Raw genomic sequence first — 18,325 nt, forward strand, 5'->3', positions numbered from 1 at the left:
CTGAACTTTTGAGCATTGTTCATGCGGGCTAAATTATAGGAAGAACATTCCCTCTTCCAGCTCCAATTCCACATGTGCTCCGGCCCACTCTGGGGGAACGTTTTGGTAAATATGTTAATTAGAAGGCACTTAGGTAAACCGTTGAAAGTTTATTAATTTTCTTCGGCTGCAGCATAACCATCTCTAGCCACAGAGGAATCTTTGTATTATGTTTAACCTCTGGAGACCTTTGGTAAAGCATTTTATTACTTTGGGCCCATACAGTTTAAGCACGACAAGGAAACTTGGATAAAGTCCAGAGGAACTCAGCAAAAATGATTAAAAGGGTGGAAAATACATACCATGAAGAAGAAGAGGCACTGAGGTTGCTCATCCTAAAGAAGGGAACGGCTTGGTGGGAGAAGCAGTCTTCTTGAGCGTTGTGAAGTCTATGGAAAGTGGCCTGTGGACCTTGCAGGATGAGGCCCTATTTCTGTACTTTGAAAGGCTAGGAAAGAAGGAATGATTTTAAATCATGAGGGAAAAACTGCCAATTTCCAGTACACCCTTTGCTATGAGAGAAGCCTTTCCAAATCTTCCTGGCTTGGTGTGATTTCTCCAGCCCTGGCTCCCTGGTGTAGTTCAGCCTTCTGGTTTTTATAGCACATACTGCATTTTGCTTTATAATATCCTAGAATGCCCTAAGGAAACCCATCCAACTTTCAGACACGACCACATCATTGTATATGTTGACATCATTGTCAACGACTCATTGGGGACTGGTGGTGGCATTTTGAACACTTGTGATTTTTACGGTATCCAAGCATCTACTCTGCTTGCTAAAATATGTTAAGAAATTGTCTAACCATCTTACTGTGTCACTGTACTCATCAGAATTTTAAATTTTTTCTTCCAACCAAAATATAAACTCCTCAAAGGTAGGGTTGGAAATTTATTCATATGTGTGTCCGCGGCATACCTTGGGGTGCCTTGAGTAGAGCATGAATACAGGAAGTAATTACAAAAGTGTCAGGTAGAACTATGAAAAATGGACATGCATTCCCAGGGGAAACTTCCAGTGATTCCTTTTGAGCCTATGACAGGGAAATGTCTGTGTCAGCTACTTTCAATACATCTCGTTCTTGAAACAAGAGGAGGACTGAAGGAGAGAACCTCTTTAGGCAATTTCCAGCCTTGTGATTCTGAGTAAAACGTGGTCAACCCTTCTTCCATGGAGAGATCTCTTATAAAAAATTTCAGCCCAGCAATCATAGGAGAGGGAACCAGTGATCTGGTTCCCATCATTTACCAGCCTAATATTTATTTTACCAGTTCTTCCCACTCTTGGCAGTGTTAATGGGCAACATTGACAAGGAAGAACAGGAAACCAGAGAACCACAGAGCTGAGCTAGCTTCTAGAAAAATCCAGGACCTAAATTTACTCAAGAAGATTAATGCAGTACTTGGGAAAGGAAGGTTGGGAGGGAGGAGCTTATGATGACTCACGATGTGATGAAAAGAATAGTTCTTATTCCTTAGGAATGTTGTGTGGATTAATTGGGATAATGCACGTGAAGTGTTCAGAACAGTTCTTGGCACGTAATAAATATTCAGTAGCATTTGTGGGAGGAGTTATTGTTTATTATTCTCATCCCCAGTGCAGATTATTTATAAATAACAATCAAGCATTATTATTAATCTTAACTATTACAATATTTACCCTGATTATGAGTGTAGGCATAGGGAATAGTGATTTACAAAGGTCTGATTTGCTGATGATACTGCGAGTAGGTTGGAGTGGGCACAGATACAGAAATGAACAGCTGAAGGTTAGTGGGAAAGGAAGCATCTTTGAGTTAATTCTGGCTTCATGGGGGACTATTCATGACATTATAAATGTACAGTATTCCCTCACCACTTCAGGAACAAGGCTGTTGGCATGGAGAGGCGACGGCCTCATGTGGAGAGCTGCCATAGAGTCACAGTGCCAGAAGAAACCTTAGAAACCATTTTTTTGGTTTGTTTTTAATTAAAGTATAATTAACATACACTAAAATGCACAGATCTTAAGCATTTGGCTTGATGAGTTTTTGACCATTGTTTACACCCTAAACTGACAGAGAACATTCTAGCACCTAGTAAGTACCCTCTAATCAATTCCTCCCCTGCCCCTGCAGCCTTTTTTGTGAGACCACGTTAGACAAGAAAGAGACTGCAAGTAGTGGGGGGCTTGCCTCATATCACAGTTAGCCTGCCTGAGAATAGCACTAAGCCCAGCTTTCCTGATCCTGACGTCAGAACCTTTGTGTCATCTTTCCTGATGCCACTTCCATTTTTTAAAAGATTTTATTTATTTATTTATTTATTTATTTATTTATTTGAGAGAGAGAGAGAGAGAGATCACATGCACGTGAGCTGGTGGAGGGGAGGGGCAGAGGGCAAGAAAGAGATCTCAAGCAGACTCCCTGCTGAGTGCAGAGCCTGATGCTGGGATCCATCTCAGGACCCTGAGATCATGAACTGAGCCGAAATCAAGAGTCTGATGCTTAATTGACTGAGCCACCTGGGTGCCACTTCCATTTTATTGGGAGCCTTAATGGTCTCACTTATTTATAGCTTGATTACATTAAAACCCCGCATTTTCTCCCAGGCTTTGATCATGAAAAACGGTGCTAATACACCTAGCTGGAGTAAACTTCTTTCCCCTAGCTAGAGCCGTTCATGTCCAGAGAGAATTTAACTCACCTTTTCTCTTCCACAAATTGGCTTTTTTTTGGGAGAGAGAGTGTGAGCACTTGAGCTGGGGAGGGGAGAGGGGCAGAGGGAGAAGGAGAGAGAGAATCCCAAACAGGCCCCATGCCCAGTGCAACCCTGATATCATGACCCAAGCTGAAATCAAGAGCCAGGTGCTCAACAGACTGAGCCACGCAGTGCCCCTCAAACTGACTTTTTGTTATACCTCCAACTATTCTCTGACCTCTCTTGGCTGCAAGAAATAGTGGCCCCGTGATGCATTTCTAGATAGGCCCATGGAATGCCTCTTTGCGAAATTGTGCTTTGATAGAATTTAAACTTAAGCCTCAACTTTGTTCTGAAGATGCCTCCATACCTGCAGTCTCTCTGTTATTTCATGTGCTATGGAAGTTTTTTAGTAGAGTGTGAGCTTAAATTATTATCGCCCATTATACACCTATGTAAATATATTAGGTGGTTAACTCAATAAATGGCTTTGTGAGACCTTTGAGTACTTGTCATGGGGTAGACATTTGCAACACTTTCAGTTAAATGTTTACCAGCAGGCACCTTGCCTCAACTTGAGAAAGTTGCTTTATGGAGACATAAAGCAAGGGTATCAGTCCAGGGGTATTGGCTAGCATTCAATGTCAGTCATTACCATTGAATGGTCAGTTTATTACCATTTTTCTTACACTCACTGGGGGTGAAATGTCTCTGTGCTAGAAGCCATTGTTCTACACACCAGGCTGGGGGAGGGCAAAGCTAATCTCCATAGCTGTGTGGATCTCCTTGGGCAGTGCCGGCCTTGGATGAGTGAAAGGCACTTCAGAAATCTGGAGAGGAGTTATTGTTGTGGTGCGTCCCTCTTGGGACATGCCAGCATTTTAAGGTTTTTCGTTATTCACTGTGCTGTGACTCCAACAAGCACTGGTAGTTAGAATTATAATTTGTAAATTAAAATTAGAGGGGCTTTCCATTGTGTTTGAATAAAGGATGTGTTAACAGGCCAAAAAAGAGGGTTCCCTTTGATGTGGGTTTCTGCGGGTAGATAAGTTCTCTGGAGGCCTATGAGTCAGGTTCTAGGAATTCTTGTTCAGCTCCACCTTTGACAGAATAACTGGTGGCTCTGATGGTACCTGCTGGGCTCTGATCTGTTTCTTAAAAGGTTGATTCAGTTCCATTTGTACCGAAAGAGCACTGGGAAAAGTGTCATTTCAAGAATGCCTCCATATTATTCCCTAAGAACACAACTTCTGATGGCCTTTAGTAAGAGCGCCTAGATAACTTTTTAGTAAAATGGGTTGTGTTCTTTTGAAAAGTTGAAACCTGTCCTGTCATTTGGTTCATTATTCTTCCTGAGTCCACATCTTTTATTCTAGGATATTCCAGAATGGGATCCCAAATTTGGCTTTGTACCATCCTTAATGTTCTGAGTTATGAATTGTTTCTGATTTGGAGATTTTTTTTTCCATGTGATATTTGAAAAGCCCATTTCTGAGGGCAGAAATTTTACTTTTTATTTTCAGGAGGGGGTTGTTTTCGTTGTTTTGAGTATTGAAGGGTTTTCCCCTGTTATTCTAAAAATAAGTAGTAAAATCTACTTTCACTTAGCTTAGATTGAAGCTACTCAGAATTTCAGCCCGTCAATAAGTATTTTGACCAATAGGTTTTCACTGCTGCACAGAAACAGACAAGCCAAGAATTCAATTGAACTGCCTGGATTGTGAGCCCATCTGAGCCACTGTTTCTTAGAAGTTGTGCACATCTGTGAGAGTTGCTCACCTCAATGGCAACAAGAATAAACCTGATTTACCATACAGCGCATCTCTTTATTTCATGTCGTTCTCAGGTATGTTGGCATTTGTGGTCACGTGGAGTACCCCTGCCGCTTCCAGAATCCTTCTGCTACCACCCAGGAAATTATTCCTCATCGGGTCTTTGCCCCACTGTGCCTCCAAGGTGCCTGTCGAGAGACCCTCCTGCATCTGATCCCTCTTTGCCTCTCGGCAGCATACTCGGTCCTGGGAACACACCCGTTCTCCCGGCTGGACATCCTCATCGTTCCTGCCAACTTCCCGAGTCTGGGGATGGCCAGGTATGTTGTGCCATGGCGGCACTTGGACTACACGCTTCGAAATTTCTTTGATGATTTTCTGCTTTCCCTGAGCACTGTCAGAGCTGCCATTTGACTAGGGTGGTCATGCTTGGACATCTCTTCGCTACCTTGAGAGGTGGTTTGTGTGTGGACTCCACCACATGGGAGGGGGCCGTTAGGCGTCATGGGCTCCATCAACTGCCTTGAAAATAAAAAGCTCATGTTGTTGCCCGGATTGAAAACACATTGTGCCCGCAGAGTGATGTATGTTGGATCGTGGCTGACGAGTGGCTGGTTAGCTTGGGTGGTGAGAGCATAATGCTAATGAGCCCAAGGTCATAGCTCTGGGCAGAGTATACAACTTAGTTCCAGGGCCACAGGCTGCTCACCGAATCCTGACCAGCTGTCTCATCCATTCTTGCCATTGGTCACAAGGGCAATGACTTGAGAGCCCCTGTGTCAGAGAGACTGTGGATGGATCAGTGTAAATCCATCACCACTGCTGGAAAAACAGCTCAAAGCAGATGGCTTACTTGGGGGGGGGGTGAGAGGAGTCACTTGTCTTGCTACTATTTTTTAATATAATAAATGCATTAGTCTTACTGTGACCTCAGTTTGGCTCTCATGGAAGATCAAGACATGCAAGTTGAACCGTTCCCTCTATATTATTTTCATCTAAAACTCATTTGTTAATGCTGTTGTTTATTCAGTAATAGATACCTGCGTTTCCCCTCAGCATTTTACTTGTTATGTACTCAGGATTTTACTCAGTTATATTTCTGTTTGAAAATCTTAATCATTAACAGCGAATATGCTTGACTAAGGATAGGAAAAATAAGCTCATCAAAACATGTGACTTTAAGTTTTTCCCTATTAGTCAAGGAAATTCCTGCTGCCAGTTAATCTCCATGCTTTCGAACAGCTGTCATTTGTGGTGTTTTCCCTGAAAACTGCATACATTCTTCGTAAAACCCATGAGTAGAAAAGAACTGACCAGAACATTTGCTTTTGATCTTTACTACATACGTATGCTTTTTAAAGCTGGCTGGCTATTCTTAATCCTTGAGGAGGTCTGAGAAAGTCATTTAGGCTGATTTTTTATCCTGTATTTATGAAGATAATGGGAATGTAGAAACTAAGATAATTATATATATTTGGTAATGTGCATCAGTATTGTTTGGGATGTCTATAAATAGAATTTGTCTTAACAAGGGGGCTTCTTTGGTCCCTTTGAAGAGTCTGCTGGACTTAATTTAAGCAGAATTATTGGCGAAGAAAGGGTTGTTCATTAAATGTTTCTCATTTGTACCAAGTTTTGAAGGGCTGTGTTTATTTGGGAGTTTTTAACACTTGATGAGAGTCGTAGTTTTTCAGGGCATGTTTACTAAGAGTTCTAAGTTCTGACCTGAGGGAACCAGAGGCAGAGTATTTTTCATACAGAGGACCTCATTTTCTGTAGCTCCTTCCCGAGAGCAGTCTGCCAAAACCAGAATTTGTTGACCTGCGGGCCATTCTGCAAAGCCTCTCTTTGCAGCTTTGCGTGCCCAAGCAGGTAGGCAGTGGGTTTGCTGCTTTTTGAGATATTTAAAGTGACTTAAACATGCTTAACTCTGTATTTTGAAAGTAAGAAGCCTAAGAACCCTAAGGCCAAATGGTACTGGGCACCAATGTCAGAAAATATGGTGATAATAACTCAGCAGCAACAAGACTGCTTTTATGCTTAAAAACAGAAGAACCGTACATTTAAAAATTTGTGGTTGGTTGTCAAATATCATTTTCCTCCCATTTTTTTCTTCCGTTTTAGACTGTGGAGTAGTCTGCCCTGGTCTAGATGTTTTCCTGGGCTTAGTTACTGTTCCCCGTATTTGAGCTGCAGAGGGGGATTGTGGTATCTTCCACTGCGGAGGGGGGACTGTCGGTGGTGGGGGGGAAGCGCTCTGTTTTTCCTAACTCGGGCCTAAATTGATTCCACTTGCTTGGCTTGACTCTCGTGGGATCCCAACACCTTGAGCCACATGCGATTGAGTGAGGTTTATGACTCAGCTGGCTCCCGGGGCCCTTATTTATGGTCAGGGTTTTGCTTAGGGCTCTGTAAAAGCAAAGCTGGAACAAAAATTGACAGTCTTGTAGGTCAGCTCTGTCCCCTAAACAGGAACAGAGAAATCCCAAGTCTAGTAGGAGCCATCCCAAAAGACCTCCATACTGAAACTTGTCATTGTTTTGTTCATTGTAATGCACTAGAGATCAAAGGATTTCTTGGTAGATTAAATGGTTCTTTGCCGAGTCCACATTTTATAAACATGTATGCAAGATCATAAATTCCATACCTCTGGACTTCTTTAGTGATTAGTTCTTAATCATAATGAATACCATTTTATACCAGTGTAGTATTCATTTTTGGTGAATGGCATTAAACATTCCCACATGAACTAAAGTGGGTAAATTGTTAGTGACCATTTTGAAGAATTTTTTAAATTTTTAGATGACATCCGTAAAGATTTCACTGTATTTTAAATATTACACATCAGAGTTTGTATGGCTAAGCATAAAACTCTCCTCTCTCTTTGGAGCCCAATTCTGATATTTCAATAAAGTGGGGAGAAACACACTTGTATAATTTGAATGTATGATAATGACCAATCAGTTTATCAGAAGGTAAATGACAAAAAGACAGCGTTTTAGAACTTGGAATGCTTTTCCAACATAACAGTAACTAGACTGGGGCGCCTGGGTGGCTCAGTGGGTTAAGCCGCTGCCTTCGGCTCAGGTCATGATCCCAGGTCCTGGGTTCGAGCCCCATATCGGGCTTTCTGCTCAGCAGGGAGCCTGCTTCCTCCTCTCTCTCTGCCTGCCTCTCTGCCTACTTGTGATTTCTCTCTGTCAAATAAATAAATAAAATCTTTAAAACAAAAACAACAACAACAAAAAAACAGTAACTAGACTATCTTTCAAGACTGCATGTTGTGGTTTTTGGTCACCTTTTTGTATAAGAGGAACCATAACTTATCAACCTCACCCTTCCTTTTTTTAGTCACTGTTCCAGGGGAGAGATACTTTCATTCCGTTCTGATTCTGAGAAAAATCCCTAGTTTGGCTTTAAGACACTACCGACTAGTTCTGGTCTGTAATTTTCTCATTTAGTGCATGTAGGCTCTTTGTTTTTGTTTCGTTTTGTTTGTACCTTCCATGGAGGCCGAGTCTGCCATATAAGGAGCTGTGGAGTGTACCTTTTTTCAATTGGGTAATATGGTGTCGAGCCAAAGATATGAATGCATCTTATGTGAATCTCCAGAACATATAGACACACTCTCTTCATATTGGTATAATCAGCATTCTGCCATTTTCATTGTGTTCTCATAGTTTCTCAGGTGTCTCAGCTAGGGATGGACGAGTAAGCCTCATTTCCCAGGTATTGAGAAATACATGAAAGGAGCTCATCATCATGCTTACGTTCTTTGTTATAATAATAATAATGTTAATGGAATAATATCCTGGAACCAGATTTATGACAGTTGCTTAAAAATTAACACCTCAGTCTTACCTCTTTCGTGTTTATAATAAATGCTTTGCTTCGCCATTTGTCTTTCAGCAGCTCACAATTACATGTCACGGGGCATAATTAGGTTGGCAGAACTACTTTGCTGACATCCAAATACATTCTTTTTTTTTTTCCCTTCCTCTGTTTGAATTTCAAGAATCTCCTGCAAATCATTTCAGAGCAGTTTTATGTCTAGAGCACTGACTAAAAAAAAGCTGTGTTTTCTGTGACTCTACTTCCCAACTCTACCATTCACCGGTAGCTTCACCCCTGGTTCCACTTGGAAAATAGGGGGGAAAAAAAAAAAGTGGCAGCGTGGCAGACATTAGGCGACAGTTCTGCTTTGACTCGTTTTTCCACTGGTTTCATACCAGATTGTCTTGTTCGTCTGTTCATTGTTTGTTTATTTATTCATCTATTCATCCGTCCAGTAAATTTCTATTAAGCCCATACTGTGTGTGCCAGGTAGGATTTAAGATGCCGAGTCTGCAGGGGAGAACAAGATTGATGCGATCTCTGTCACCAGGGAACTTGTGTACTAGTCAGGGGAGAGAATTGTGTACTTAAAAATCAGGAACTAAGATGTATGCTTTGAACAACAAAAACGAAGTCAGTGACAGAGTGGTTTTTAGGGTCTGGGGTGGTGGCGGGCAAAGGCTTCTTTAAAGAGTGGCAGGTACCGTGAGACTTGAAGAACAGAAAGGATCCAGCCTCATGAACAATCTCGGGGAAAAGAAAACCCAGGCTGAGGGAGTTCAGGTCCAAAGGCCTCTAAGTGGGAACCCCTGAGATGGGCCGGAGGAGCAGAAAGAAGGGCAGCGTGGCTGGTGGGCAACGAGCTTTTAGCGTGGCTTTTCTTAGTTCCTTCCTTACACTCATTTTGGGTGCCAGGAGGTCCCACAGTCCCTCAGGTCTTAAGTCACCGAGCCACCTGTGCACCAGCACGAGGAGAGTGAGACATGGCAGCGGTTCAGCGAGGATTGGTGGTTCCAGGCCATCAGGTGTTATGGGGAGAGGGTCGCAAGAGAGGCCAAGTCTTTTCTCAGTTAGAGGACCAGTGGTGCCATACCATCTTGTGATTGGCTGGTGAGAACCTGCCTTGGCTTAGCAACTGCTGTCCTTGAGCAGAATTCGCCACTGCAGGAGCCTCAGAGCTCCTGGTGCAAGGACCAGCAGCTCTCCATTTGGGGAGCAGGGAGAAAGCAGGCCCAGGGCTCCATGTTTTCCTTCCCCGCTAGCGGCTGATGGATTCCTTCCCAGCTTTGCTGACATGGCGGGTCACGGGGAGGGAGGCAGTGTTTCCATGATTGCTCATCCTAATTTTTAAGTTTCTCAAAGACTGAGCACAAATAGGATTGATAGGGAGCAGAGAGAAATCATCATCAATTACTTAAATACCTTCTGTGGGCTTCGCAGCGGAGAAAGACTGTGAAGCTCCCTATTATACATGGCTTGTTCTAAAAGATGTGATTGTGCAATAAAAGGCTTCTGGGTGCTTATACTAGTTCCTGACTGTTGTAGGCACAGTTTTCTCAAGTACCTCAATTTGGGAATGAACGGTGTGCACATACACGCCCAAGAATGACGGTCACCAGCTTTCCCTCCGCCCCCTCCTCCTGGGGTTAGACAGGGTGTTGTCCTGTTTATTCTTATCTCCCAGCCAATGTGTAATAGAATAAGCAAAACATAACATGCTGGTACAAAAGGCCTGTTGTTTGCAGCCTTCTAATTGTGTTCCTTTCTGCCGGGAAAGGAAGCAGTCATAAATTTCTGTCATTATCTTAAGTAGTAAGGTTTCACAGCTTTGGAAATTTTTCTGTGCTTGTTCTTTGTTGGCTTCTACGTGAATTTTTTGTCCCCCACCCCCAACAGACTGAAAATGCCATATTTTTAAACAGTCCTTTACTTTCGGGGGGCTGTGACTTCATGGTTTCAATGCAGGATGCAACCAAAAGTGATTCTCTCCTTTGGGAATCTGATTTGAGCCATGAACAAGTGTACCTTTCTCTTTGCAAGGGTTGCCAGCTCTTCTCTCTCTGACGTGCTAAGGATTTGGGGTGGGGGTGGGGAGTTGTCTACATGTGGGTTTTGTTTCTTTGTGATTGCTCTTTGTCTCCCAAACTCTCAAATTCTAAATTTCTTTCCGAATGGATTGTTTTCAGAAATATTTTGAAGGGGCATTTCGTTCTGCTGTTTTCGAGAGTAATTCTCCTCTGTTTTTTCAAGTAGGTGGGGTGAATGCTGGAAAGCAGCTCATACCATCCTTTTCTTTTTCCTGCAAGATTCTTGTTCTTTGTTTATTGGCATCCCTGCCACTGCCATAGTGATGAACACCATACCAGGAGGCTGAACTCACAAGCATCCCCTTTGTCACTTTGTTTGGGTTCATGTCTCCATTTTGGTTTTGGTCTCTATTTTTCTTCTTGGGAAAATTATCTGACTTATCTTACAGAGAAGGTTCTCGTGTGTCTCCTATCTTATAGAGAAGGTTCTTGTGTTTTTCTTTCTTTAAACAGAAACTAGTATTCCTAAGGTCACCTTCTTCTGGGACCCTGAGAGTACCTGGCTTTAGTTTTGACAATACCAGTTTATACTGAGCGAGGCAGGTAGCGCGAAGGTGGACGTATGCTCCATTCTTTGTGGTGCAGGGGCAGGAGGGTCTATGATGTCCCCACGTCACGTAGAGCCAGCAACATGGAGAAAGATGTAGAAGGGCCTCATCCTGGGATGGCTCTTGGTATCTGGGGTTCAGACTTAAGCGAGTGTTTTCTGTAACCCTCTCTGAGGTTTATGTGTTTACTTCAGGGTCTGTCCATGGAAATCAGAGTGTCATGGAGTCTACATGAAGATCAGCATTCACCACGGGCTCATTAGGAGGCAGCCACAGAATCTGGGTACCAGGCAAATTCTTGGATCACATGAATATGCTGGGGCCAGGTTCAGTCTCTCTCTCTATTCTGTTGGAACAACAGCAGAGTGAACTCACAGCTTTTGGCTTAGCCATAATCTTCTTCTTGCCATCTAACAGCTGCGCTGCTTGTCAGACCCAGAAGTAGCATTTTATCATCATTACGCCATGATTCCTCATGCTCTGAAAGATTATGCTTAAGTGTTTTGTTTTCTTTGAACTGTTCTCCACACACATAGACTGACAGTCCTACCTTCACAGAACACTGCTGGGGCCATCCTTCAAGAGAAGTTGTCAGGCCTTTGAAAGGCCTTCCTGAAGCAATCATCCCTCTGCCTACATTTGTAATCTTCTTCTCTCCATAGGCCCCTAATCTCTTCCAGCCCTTGAGCCTGAGATGGCCAGTTGGCACTACCTTTCCCTTTTTCCATTGCAAAGAAAAGCCTTTTATTCCCCCCCCCGCCACTTATTTCTCCACAGAAGCATTATTACTGAGTAGAACATCCACTCTGTGGGTGAGAAAGAACAATGGAATTCAATGTGCAAAGTTGCCTGAGTTGGAATATTCCCAATCTTGTGGGTTCTCACTCTTCAGGCCACTACGCAGAGGGAGAAAATGCTACCAGCTTCTGGACCGTGTTATGTATATACGTGGGCATGGAGCTGTGTACGTATTTCTTTGGAAGCTAGACTCCTTTGGGGGAAAACGCCAACTCTGGAAACAGTCCTCAAGCAAGGTACAGTGTATGAATAGCTCTGCTCGGTGGAAACATTGCCTCTGTTGTATCACAGCCCATATGCACCTGGAACCCACTGACATCTGAGCCACAGAGGCCTGTGGGCATAAAGTGGGTGAGAAATTGCCTTGTCACTTGACCCCACCTCTGAAATTTAACTGGAAGAGGGTAGCAGCTACCTTTTGTTAAAAAGTAATGTTCACCTTAAAAGGCCATAGATGTAAGGAAGCACGCCTTAAAAAAATGGATTACTTTTTAAGAAATTGATTACTTTGTGGGATTTGCAGGTATAATGCAAAAGTTCACCCTAACTTAACCCGAGTGGAGCTCAGAGGAGAATGTGTTCTATTTCTTGGTTAACTAACCATGCTATTTATAGAGGTGACTCCTCAGAAAGTCTAGACATTGTTCCGGGAAGACAGAATGCCAAATCTGCCCTTCACTTTCCCAGTTAGCTTGCTGAAAATAACCACCTCCCCTTCTCAACATAAAATGGAAATCTTAGAATTCCCTTTCAGGAGAGTGTGAATGATACTAGGGCTCCCCGACCAGGACTTGGGGTGGGCGAGGAGGAGAGGGTGCTCTTGTGATCCTGGGGACCCACTCCCGCCTTTGCTCGCTAGAGGCCAGCTTGATGAGTTGTGGGGACTGTGGTTGGCAGATCCTTATTTTTGAGGTGGTCTCCTCTCAGAAGAGACCCTGAGGACCTACTCTGAGAGTGAGCCAGGTGCAGTTTCTGGCTTTTACCACACATGTGCCATTTCTGAACGTGCTATGGAAAGCTGGCAGTTGGAAGGGGCTGGATAGGCAAAGCCAAGAATTCATTCGGTAGACGCGTATCAGTGGGCAGGTGTGATGAGTGCTGATGATTCTGTGGCTGCAAGGAAATAGGAGACCTTTAGTCTGAATTAGGGTTTTCTGCAGCAGGTTCCAAGGAAGACTAGTTTTGTGGAATGTTAATAATGTGGGAAAAGGAACTGTGACTTAATTAATTCAGGAAATGAATGGATTAAGCAGAGTTAAAATGGAGTCTTTGCTGGAGAACTTCTAAGAAAGCCTTTAATATCCTTATTATCCTGATTTAATATCCTGGTGTATATGTGCCTTTTGAGGACAGGGCCAGAAGAAGGTGCACTATTCCTCTGTATGCCATGTCCAGGGATCCCCCCTTGGCAGTGTGGCTTCCATGGGACCATCATGGTCTTGAAGAAACCAACCCTTAAAACAAACTTTGAGAAATAATTCTATTCCAAAATAGCCTGGAGTCTGCTGTACAGCCGACCGTGGAGTCCGCTGTACAGCCGACCGTGGAGTCCACCTTTCATGGTATCAGTGTTACTTGAAGGGCTGTCGTGTGTCAGGCCTGGCAAGGGCCTACCTTTATCACAGTGAGGAAGGTGAGCCCACAGTGCAGGAGGCCCCACGTTTTTCTGATTATACATCTCTTTTTGAATAGTCACCCCTTCCAGATAGTTCTATGTGTTCATAAGTTGTATACATTTAGTACAGTGTTAATATCCTGGGCACACTACAAAATACACACAAAAATAGAAATTTAGAAGGATGAGAAAAAATATTTTTTAAAGAACATGTTGAATGTTATGTTGAACAGGGGTGGAGGTGATTGAATTTCATTTGGCAATTTTGAGAGAGAGAGAGAGAGAGAGAGCATGATCGGAAGGGGCAGAGGGAGAAGGAGAGAGAGACTCTCAAGCAGTTGCCTCACCAAGCCCAGAGCCTAACACAGGGCTCAATCCCATGAGCCCAAGATCACAACCTGAGCTGAAACCAAGGGTCGGACACGTAATCAACTGTGTCACCAAGGCACCCGGAGGGGAAAAAAAATTTTAAGAATTTCTACCTCTTCTTATACCCCAATGGATGTGCTAGAACCCGGGGATCCCTTGAACCTGTGTCCCACTGTGGAGACTCTGATTCGGTGGGTGAGCAGCAGGATCTTGGTATCTGCAATGTTAACATTTCCATGCCAGTGCTTCTGCTCAGGTGTTAGAGGGCAGTGTGTTTGGTGGTGACTTTGTGGAGGGCGCACCTCTGAACGGGTTAACTATCTTCCTGGGGACTCTCAGACTCTGTACCCTGCCATCTTCTCTCAGGTGAGACTGTCAGATTGAGGAAAGAGGATGGTGTGGAAGCTCCGTGGTGATGCTCCTTGCATGTCTGTTACTCTGAAGGAAGATGTGTTCCTGAAGGGCTGGGCCCAGTGACAGGCGGGGACCCCAGGCAAGTTTTCCTCCCTGGCCCAGTTTTCTCCTTTGAAAAAGTAAGGGGCTGATTTGGAATTGCCTGTGAGTGTCTTAGAGCTTTAACATTCTTTGATTTAATTAAACTGAGTTTTTTATGTTGAACAGGGGTGGAGGTGATTCAGTTTCATTTGGCAATTTACATCCACGTATATTTTCTTTTTGATGTAAGGGCTAGTTAGATCATAAGCCTGGGATTTTCTTGTACTCCTTGGGCAGTGTACTCCGCCTAGGCAGTGGGCGTTTAAATTTTAGGCCCGCAAGCAGAAGGTTCAGAAGGGGCCTCTCTTCCTCCTGGTTAATTGCAAAATAAACAGATCTCAAGGGCAAGGGCCCCTTCCTTTCATAATAACCGCCTCTGCTCAGTGCCCCATCCGTGCAAAACAGCATTTCCAAATACCACATCGGGAGCACGCTCCGTGGATGAAGGCCTTCATCCTCCAGCCCAGCCATTCACAGCCAACACCCCCTCCCCTTACCCCCTCCCCTTGCCCCCTCGGAAATGGCAGCTAACTTGGCCCCCCACCCCCCACCCCCGTTTTTAGCCTCCAGATACCTCCATTTGCAAGCTAATAAGTTGCACGTACATATGTTTGAACAGTTGTCAGGCTTGTCTGTGGCTCAGACTGTGCCTTGGTTTAAAAGAAACAACAGAGAGCCCAAAGGAGGGCATGGATGAAGATATTTTAGTTGTACCTGCAGGTGGTGTTGTTTTGACCTTGACAGTCAGTTTTAAACGACCTGTCAAGCACCTTTGTGTGCTCCTGGGCACACCCACCTGGAAGATATTATATCCCCTAAGCTTTATGTGCCCCTGCAGGCAGGCACCAGGTCCCTGGATTTTGTTTTCATCGTTGGAAGGTTAATGCATGCATGGCAGGACTTTACGGAGGGGGCCCAGCTACAAGCGCTGTTTTCATTTAATTCTGATTTCTCTTCTTGCTGGGCCTAACCCTCCCTGCCCTCAGGCCCTTCCCACCACCACCCCCTCCATCCCCTCCAGACTCCCTCCATCCCCCAATCAACCTTCCCTGCTCTCTCATCCCTCTGTTTGCCTTCAAACCATTTCTTCCTGGCTTTGATATCTTCTTGCAGAGCTGTAAGCAATCAGGAAGTTATGGGCCCCAGAGCTCAGCAGGGCACATTGCCTGGTAGGGGGCTCAGGCCCCAGGCCACCGTAGAAAACCGGGCCCAGAAAGCCTGCCAGCCTCCAGGACCCTCCCTCCCAGCCCCTTGCCCCTTCTGGTAACCAGTTTCCCTGGGGTAGGGGGCAGGAACACCTCCTCAGCCTCAGTGCTGTCTGGGGAGACAGGTTTGGGAATGATTTTGACCTTACCTATGTGGTCCAGGGTCACCTCTGTTGCAGCTGTTTGAAATCTTTTTCAAGCTTGAGTGTCCCCTCTGCTCTCTAAGCCATACATGGTGGTGCTGGAAAGTTGGGGTGAGAAGAGTGAATGGACAAACGCAAGGAGTCCTTTGGGTTCAGCCAGTGCCAGGATAGTTCAAATTCTTCGAGAATAGAGATGATGGCTCTTTACTTTCAAGTTATTCGAGGATACAGATGACGGATTTACAGGCAGTGCCTCTTCCTCGGCATCCATGTCTAAGGCCTCAAGTTGCTGAAGGAAGTCTGTTCTGTATTTCTAAGAGAAGAGATGACAGAGAAGGTGCTTGTTCTCGTGACCAAATGTATATCTTACACTCTTATAAGACTTCCTTCAAGGTCTGAAAGAAATAGGCCCAGATCTAGCGACTTAACCGACATTGCCACGGGCGCCTGTGTTCACAGAGGTGGCGGGAGGAAGCAGGGGAGGGAGTCTCAACCGAGATCTGACTCAGGATCCAAGAGGAGACCAGTGCTTGTCAGCCTGTCCTCCTCAGACCCCGGGAACCTTCCCAGGCCATGGCAGTGCATCACACCGTTTCCCTCCTGGGGATGCACGCCACACACACTTCCCGCACACTGCCACAGGGGCACCTGTTTACCAGGACCCTGTTACTTAAGATTGGCACAAGTCCCAGGTGGGAATGAGGGGTAGAAGAAGCTGAGGATTGTGTGGTGTGGGAGACTGGACTGGGTCTCTGAGAATGGAAGAGAAGCAGAAATATGGGTGAGGAATGACATTCACGTCCCCTTCTCTTCCCATGGGTCTGTGAACCTTCATGGTCCAAGCTGGTTGAGTTGGGTTTCTGTCATTAAAATCCAGGGTCCTGACAAATGTACAAGGGCTCCTTCTTTTTCACCTGTACAAAGAAAAGCAGCATTAGACCTAGGATTGGAAAAAGGAGTCATGGGGCACCTGGGTGGCTCAGTCGTTAAGCATCTGCCTTTGGCTCCAGTCATGACCGCAGAGCCCTGGGCTTGAGCCCTACATCAGGCTCCCCGCTCAGCAGGAGGCCTGCTTCTCCTTCTCCCACTCCTCCTGCTTTTGTTCCCTTTCTCTCTGTCTCTCTCTCTCTCTCTCTGTCAAATAAATAAATAAAATCTAAAAAAAAAAAAAAAAAAAGGAAATTGAACAGTGGCTTTGAGCTTCTCAGGATCCTTTTCCTCCCAGTTCGTTAGTGGTGATGCGACCTGAGCAACTCTTCACAGCTTAGACAGTCTTCATGTATGTTCTCCCTCATCTGAACCTCCCAGACAAGCTCTCAGCCCGGCCATGGCCCAGCTTCCTTCAAGCCCAGCCTAGCCTTGGCTCTCCCTGTGGAATCCCTCCTACCCAGAGAGGCACTCCGCTTAGGCCCTGCCTCGATTTTCCATTGCCCAAGCAGGGCAAGCTCTGCTTTCTGTTCAGCCCCCTAGTTTATCTTGTGGGAAGATGAGTCTCAGCAGATGTTGACAGCCAGGATCAGGGTCGAGGCCTCTGACTCTTGCCCTTGGAGGCATAGGGCAAGTGGATTCTAATGACGGATTGTTTGCTGGAGTTGAGGAGTAGAAACATGTAGACCCGAGCATGCATGGGTTATGAGCGAAGCAAGGGCAAGCCCCAGCCAAGGGAGTGCACTTACTAGCCTTTCCTTTGGTTTTTTCCTCCTTAGTTAGCCTTTTGAACCATCGTGCTGTTGCCGCTTTTCAGACCCTCTATCCGTCCTTCCTCCCGTCGGGATGCCATGTGAGATGATAGGAAGAGGCACAGGTTTCAGAGTGAGAAAGACTGGGTGTTGTGCAGCTGGGCCATGGACTTGTGAAAACTCAGCCCAGTTACTCATTTGTGAAAATCTCTGGGACCGCTCACCACCGAGACTCATGTTTGCATTAGATATGATCATGTGAAACATACCTGCTCCATCATAGGCTCTTGGCAGATACTGGTCTCCTGCTTCAGCAGCTTGGAGAAAAGTGGTCATTTTGTGAGTCCAGAACCACCCGAGATTGGCTGCTTATTAGCGTGGGTCACAAACTCTGAGGTCCCTACCAACCCAGAATGTCCAAGATTCTCTGAAATAATAGCTCCAGGGAGAAAATAAAAATAGGTATGACAGGTTACTATGGTAGCATGAAAACATGAATGGTTTCTTCGAAAAGTCAGTGAGTCCAGATCACTCAGATTGTACAAATGGAATTTCTCAATTCAGTGAAGGTGCATTTTAGAGTAGCACCTACATTCCTGTTGGCTCTTCCTTTAAGGATGTAGGTTGAACTTTAGTAGTTTACATACGAACTTTACCAACCCCTCCCCCACCTCCTCCATTAAAAAATTGAAGAAGGCAGCAGAGTAAAACTACTGGACATCTTTGGTTCATGTCAGATGCCTTTTGTAGTTCCTTTTCTACATGTAAAAGAGTTCCTAGTCATCTGGGGATTTGGGATACCACCTGGAATCACCTGGACTCTCCAAGCCCCCCGGAACTCTGCGTCTGTGACCTTGACCTCCTTCCCTGTCATGTATGGGTCAGAGATGGAGCCCTGTCCGCTCCTGAGGCAGCTGTGTCTGATCTGTTCTTGGTGGTTTCAGAGGCATTGTCTGACATGTGCTTAAAAGGACTGGGTGATGGAAGCTTCCAAAGAAACCCAGTGTCACCACACCTGCCGCTTCCAAATGGAGCCAGACAGGCTCCACATCAGGAGGAAGG

At 45.0% G+C, this 18,325-nt stretch overlaps 1 protein-coding gene across 22 annotated transcripts in view; it reads left to right on the forward strand.

Moving 5' to 3' along the window:
- The window catches only part of AOPEP (aminopeptidase O (putative)), a 346,305-nt gene that overhangs the window by 77,251 nt on the left and 250,729 nt on the right, over positions 1-18,325 (forward strand). For all 22 annotated transcript variants that reach the window (XR_007122249.1, XR_007122248.1, XR_007122247.1 and 19 more), the window contains exon 5: positions 4,565-4,810. Coding sequence is in view for 13 of the 22 variants with exons in the window: in XM_047699690.1 (XP_047555646.1) it covers positions 4,565-4,810 (246 nt within the window). In the remaining 9 variants the exon portion in view is untranslated. The remainder of the gene's footprint in view (positions 1-4,564; positions 4,811-18,325) is intronic.

The sequence above is a fragment of the Lutra lutra genome, chromosome 13 (genome assembly GCF_902655055.1).
Source record: "Lutra lutra chromosome 13, mLutLut1.2, whole genome shotgun sequence".
In the NCBI taxonomy this organism is placed as follows: Eukaryota; Metazoa; Chordata; class Mammalia; order Carnivora; family Mustelidae; genus Lutra; species Lutra lutra.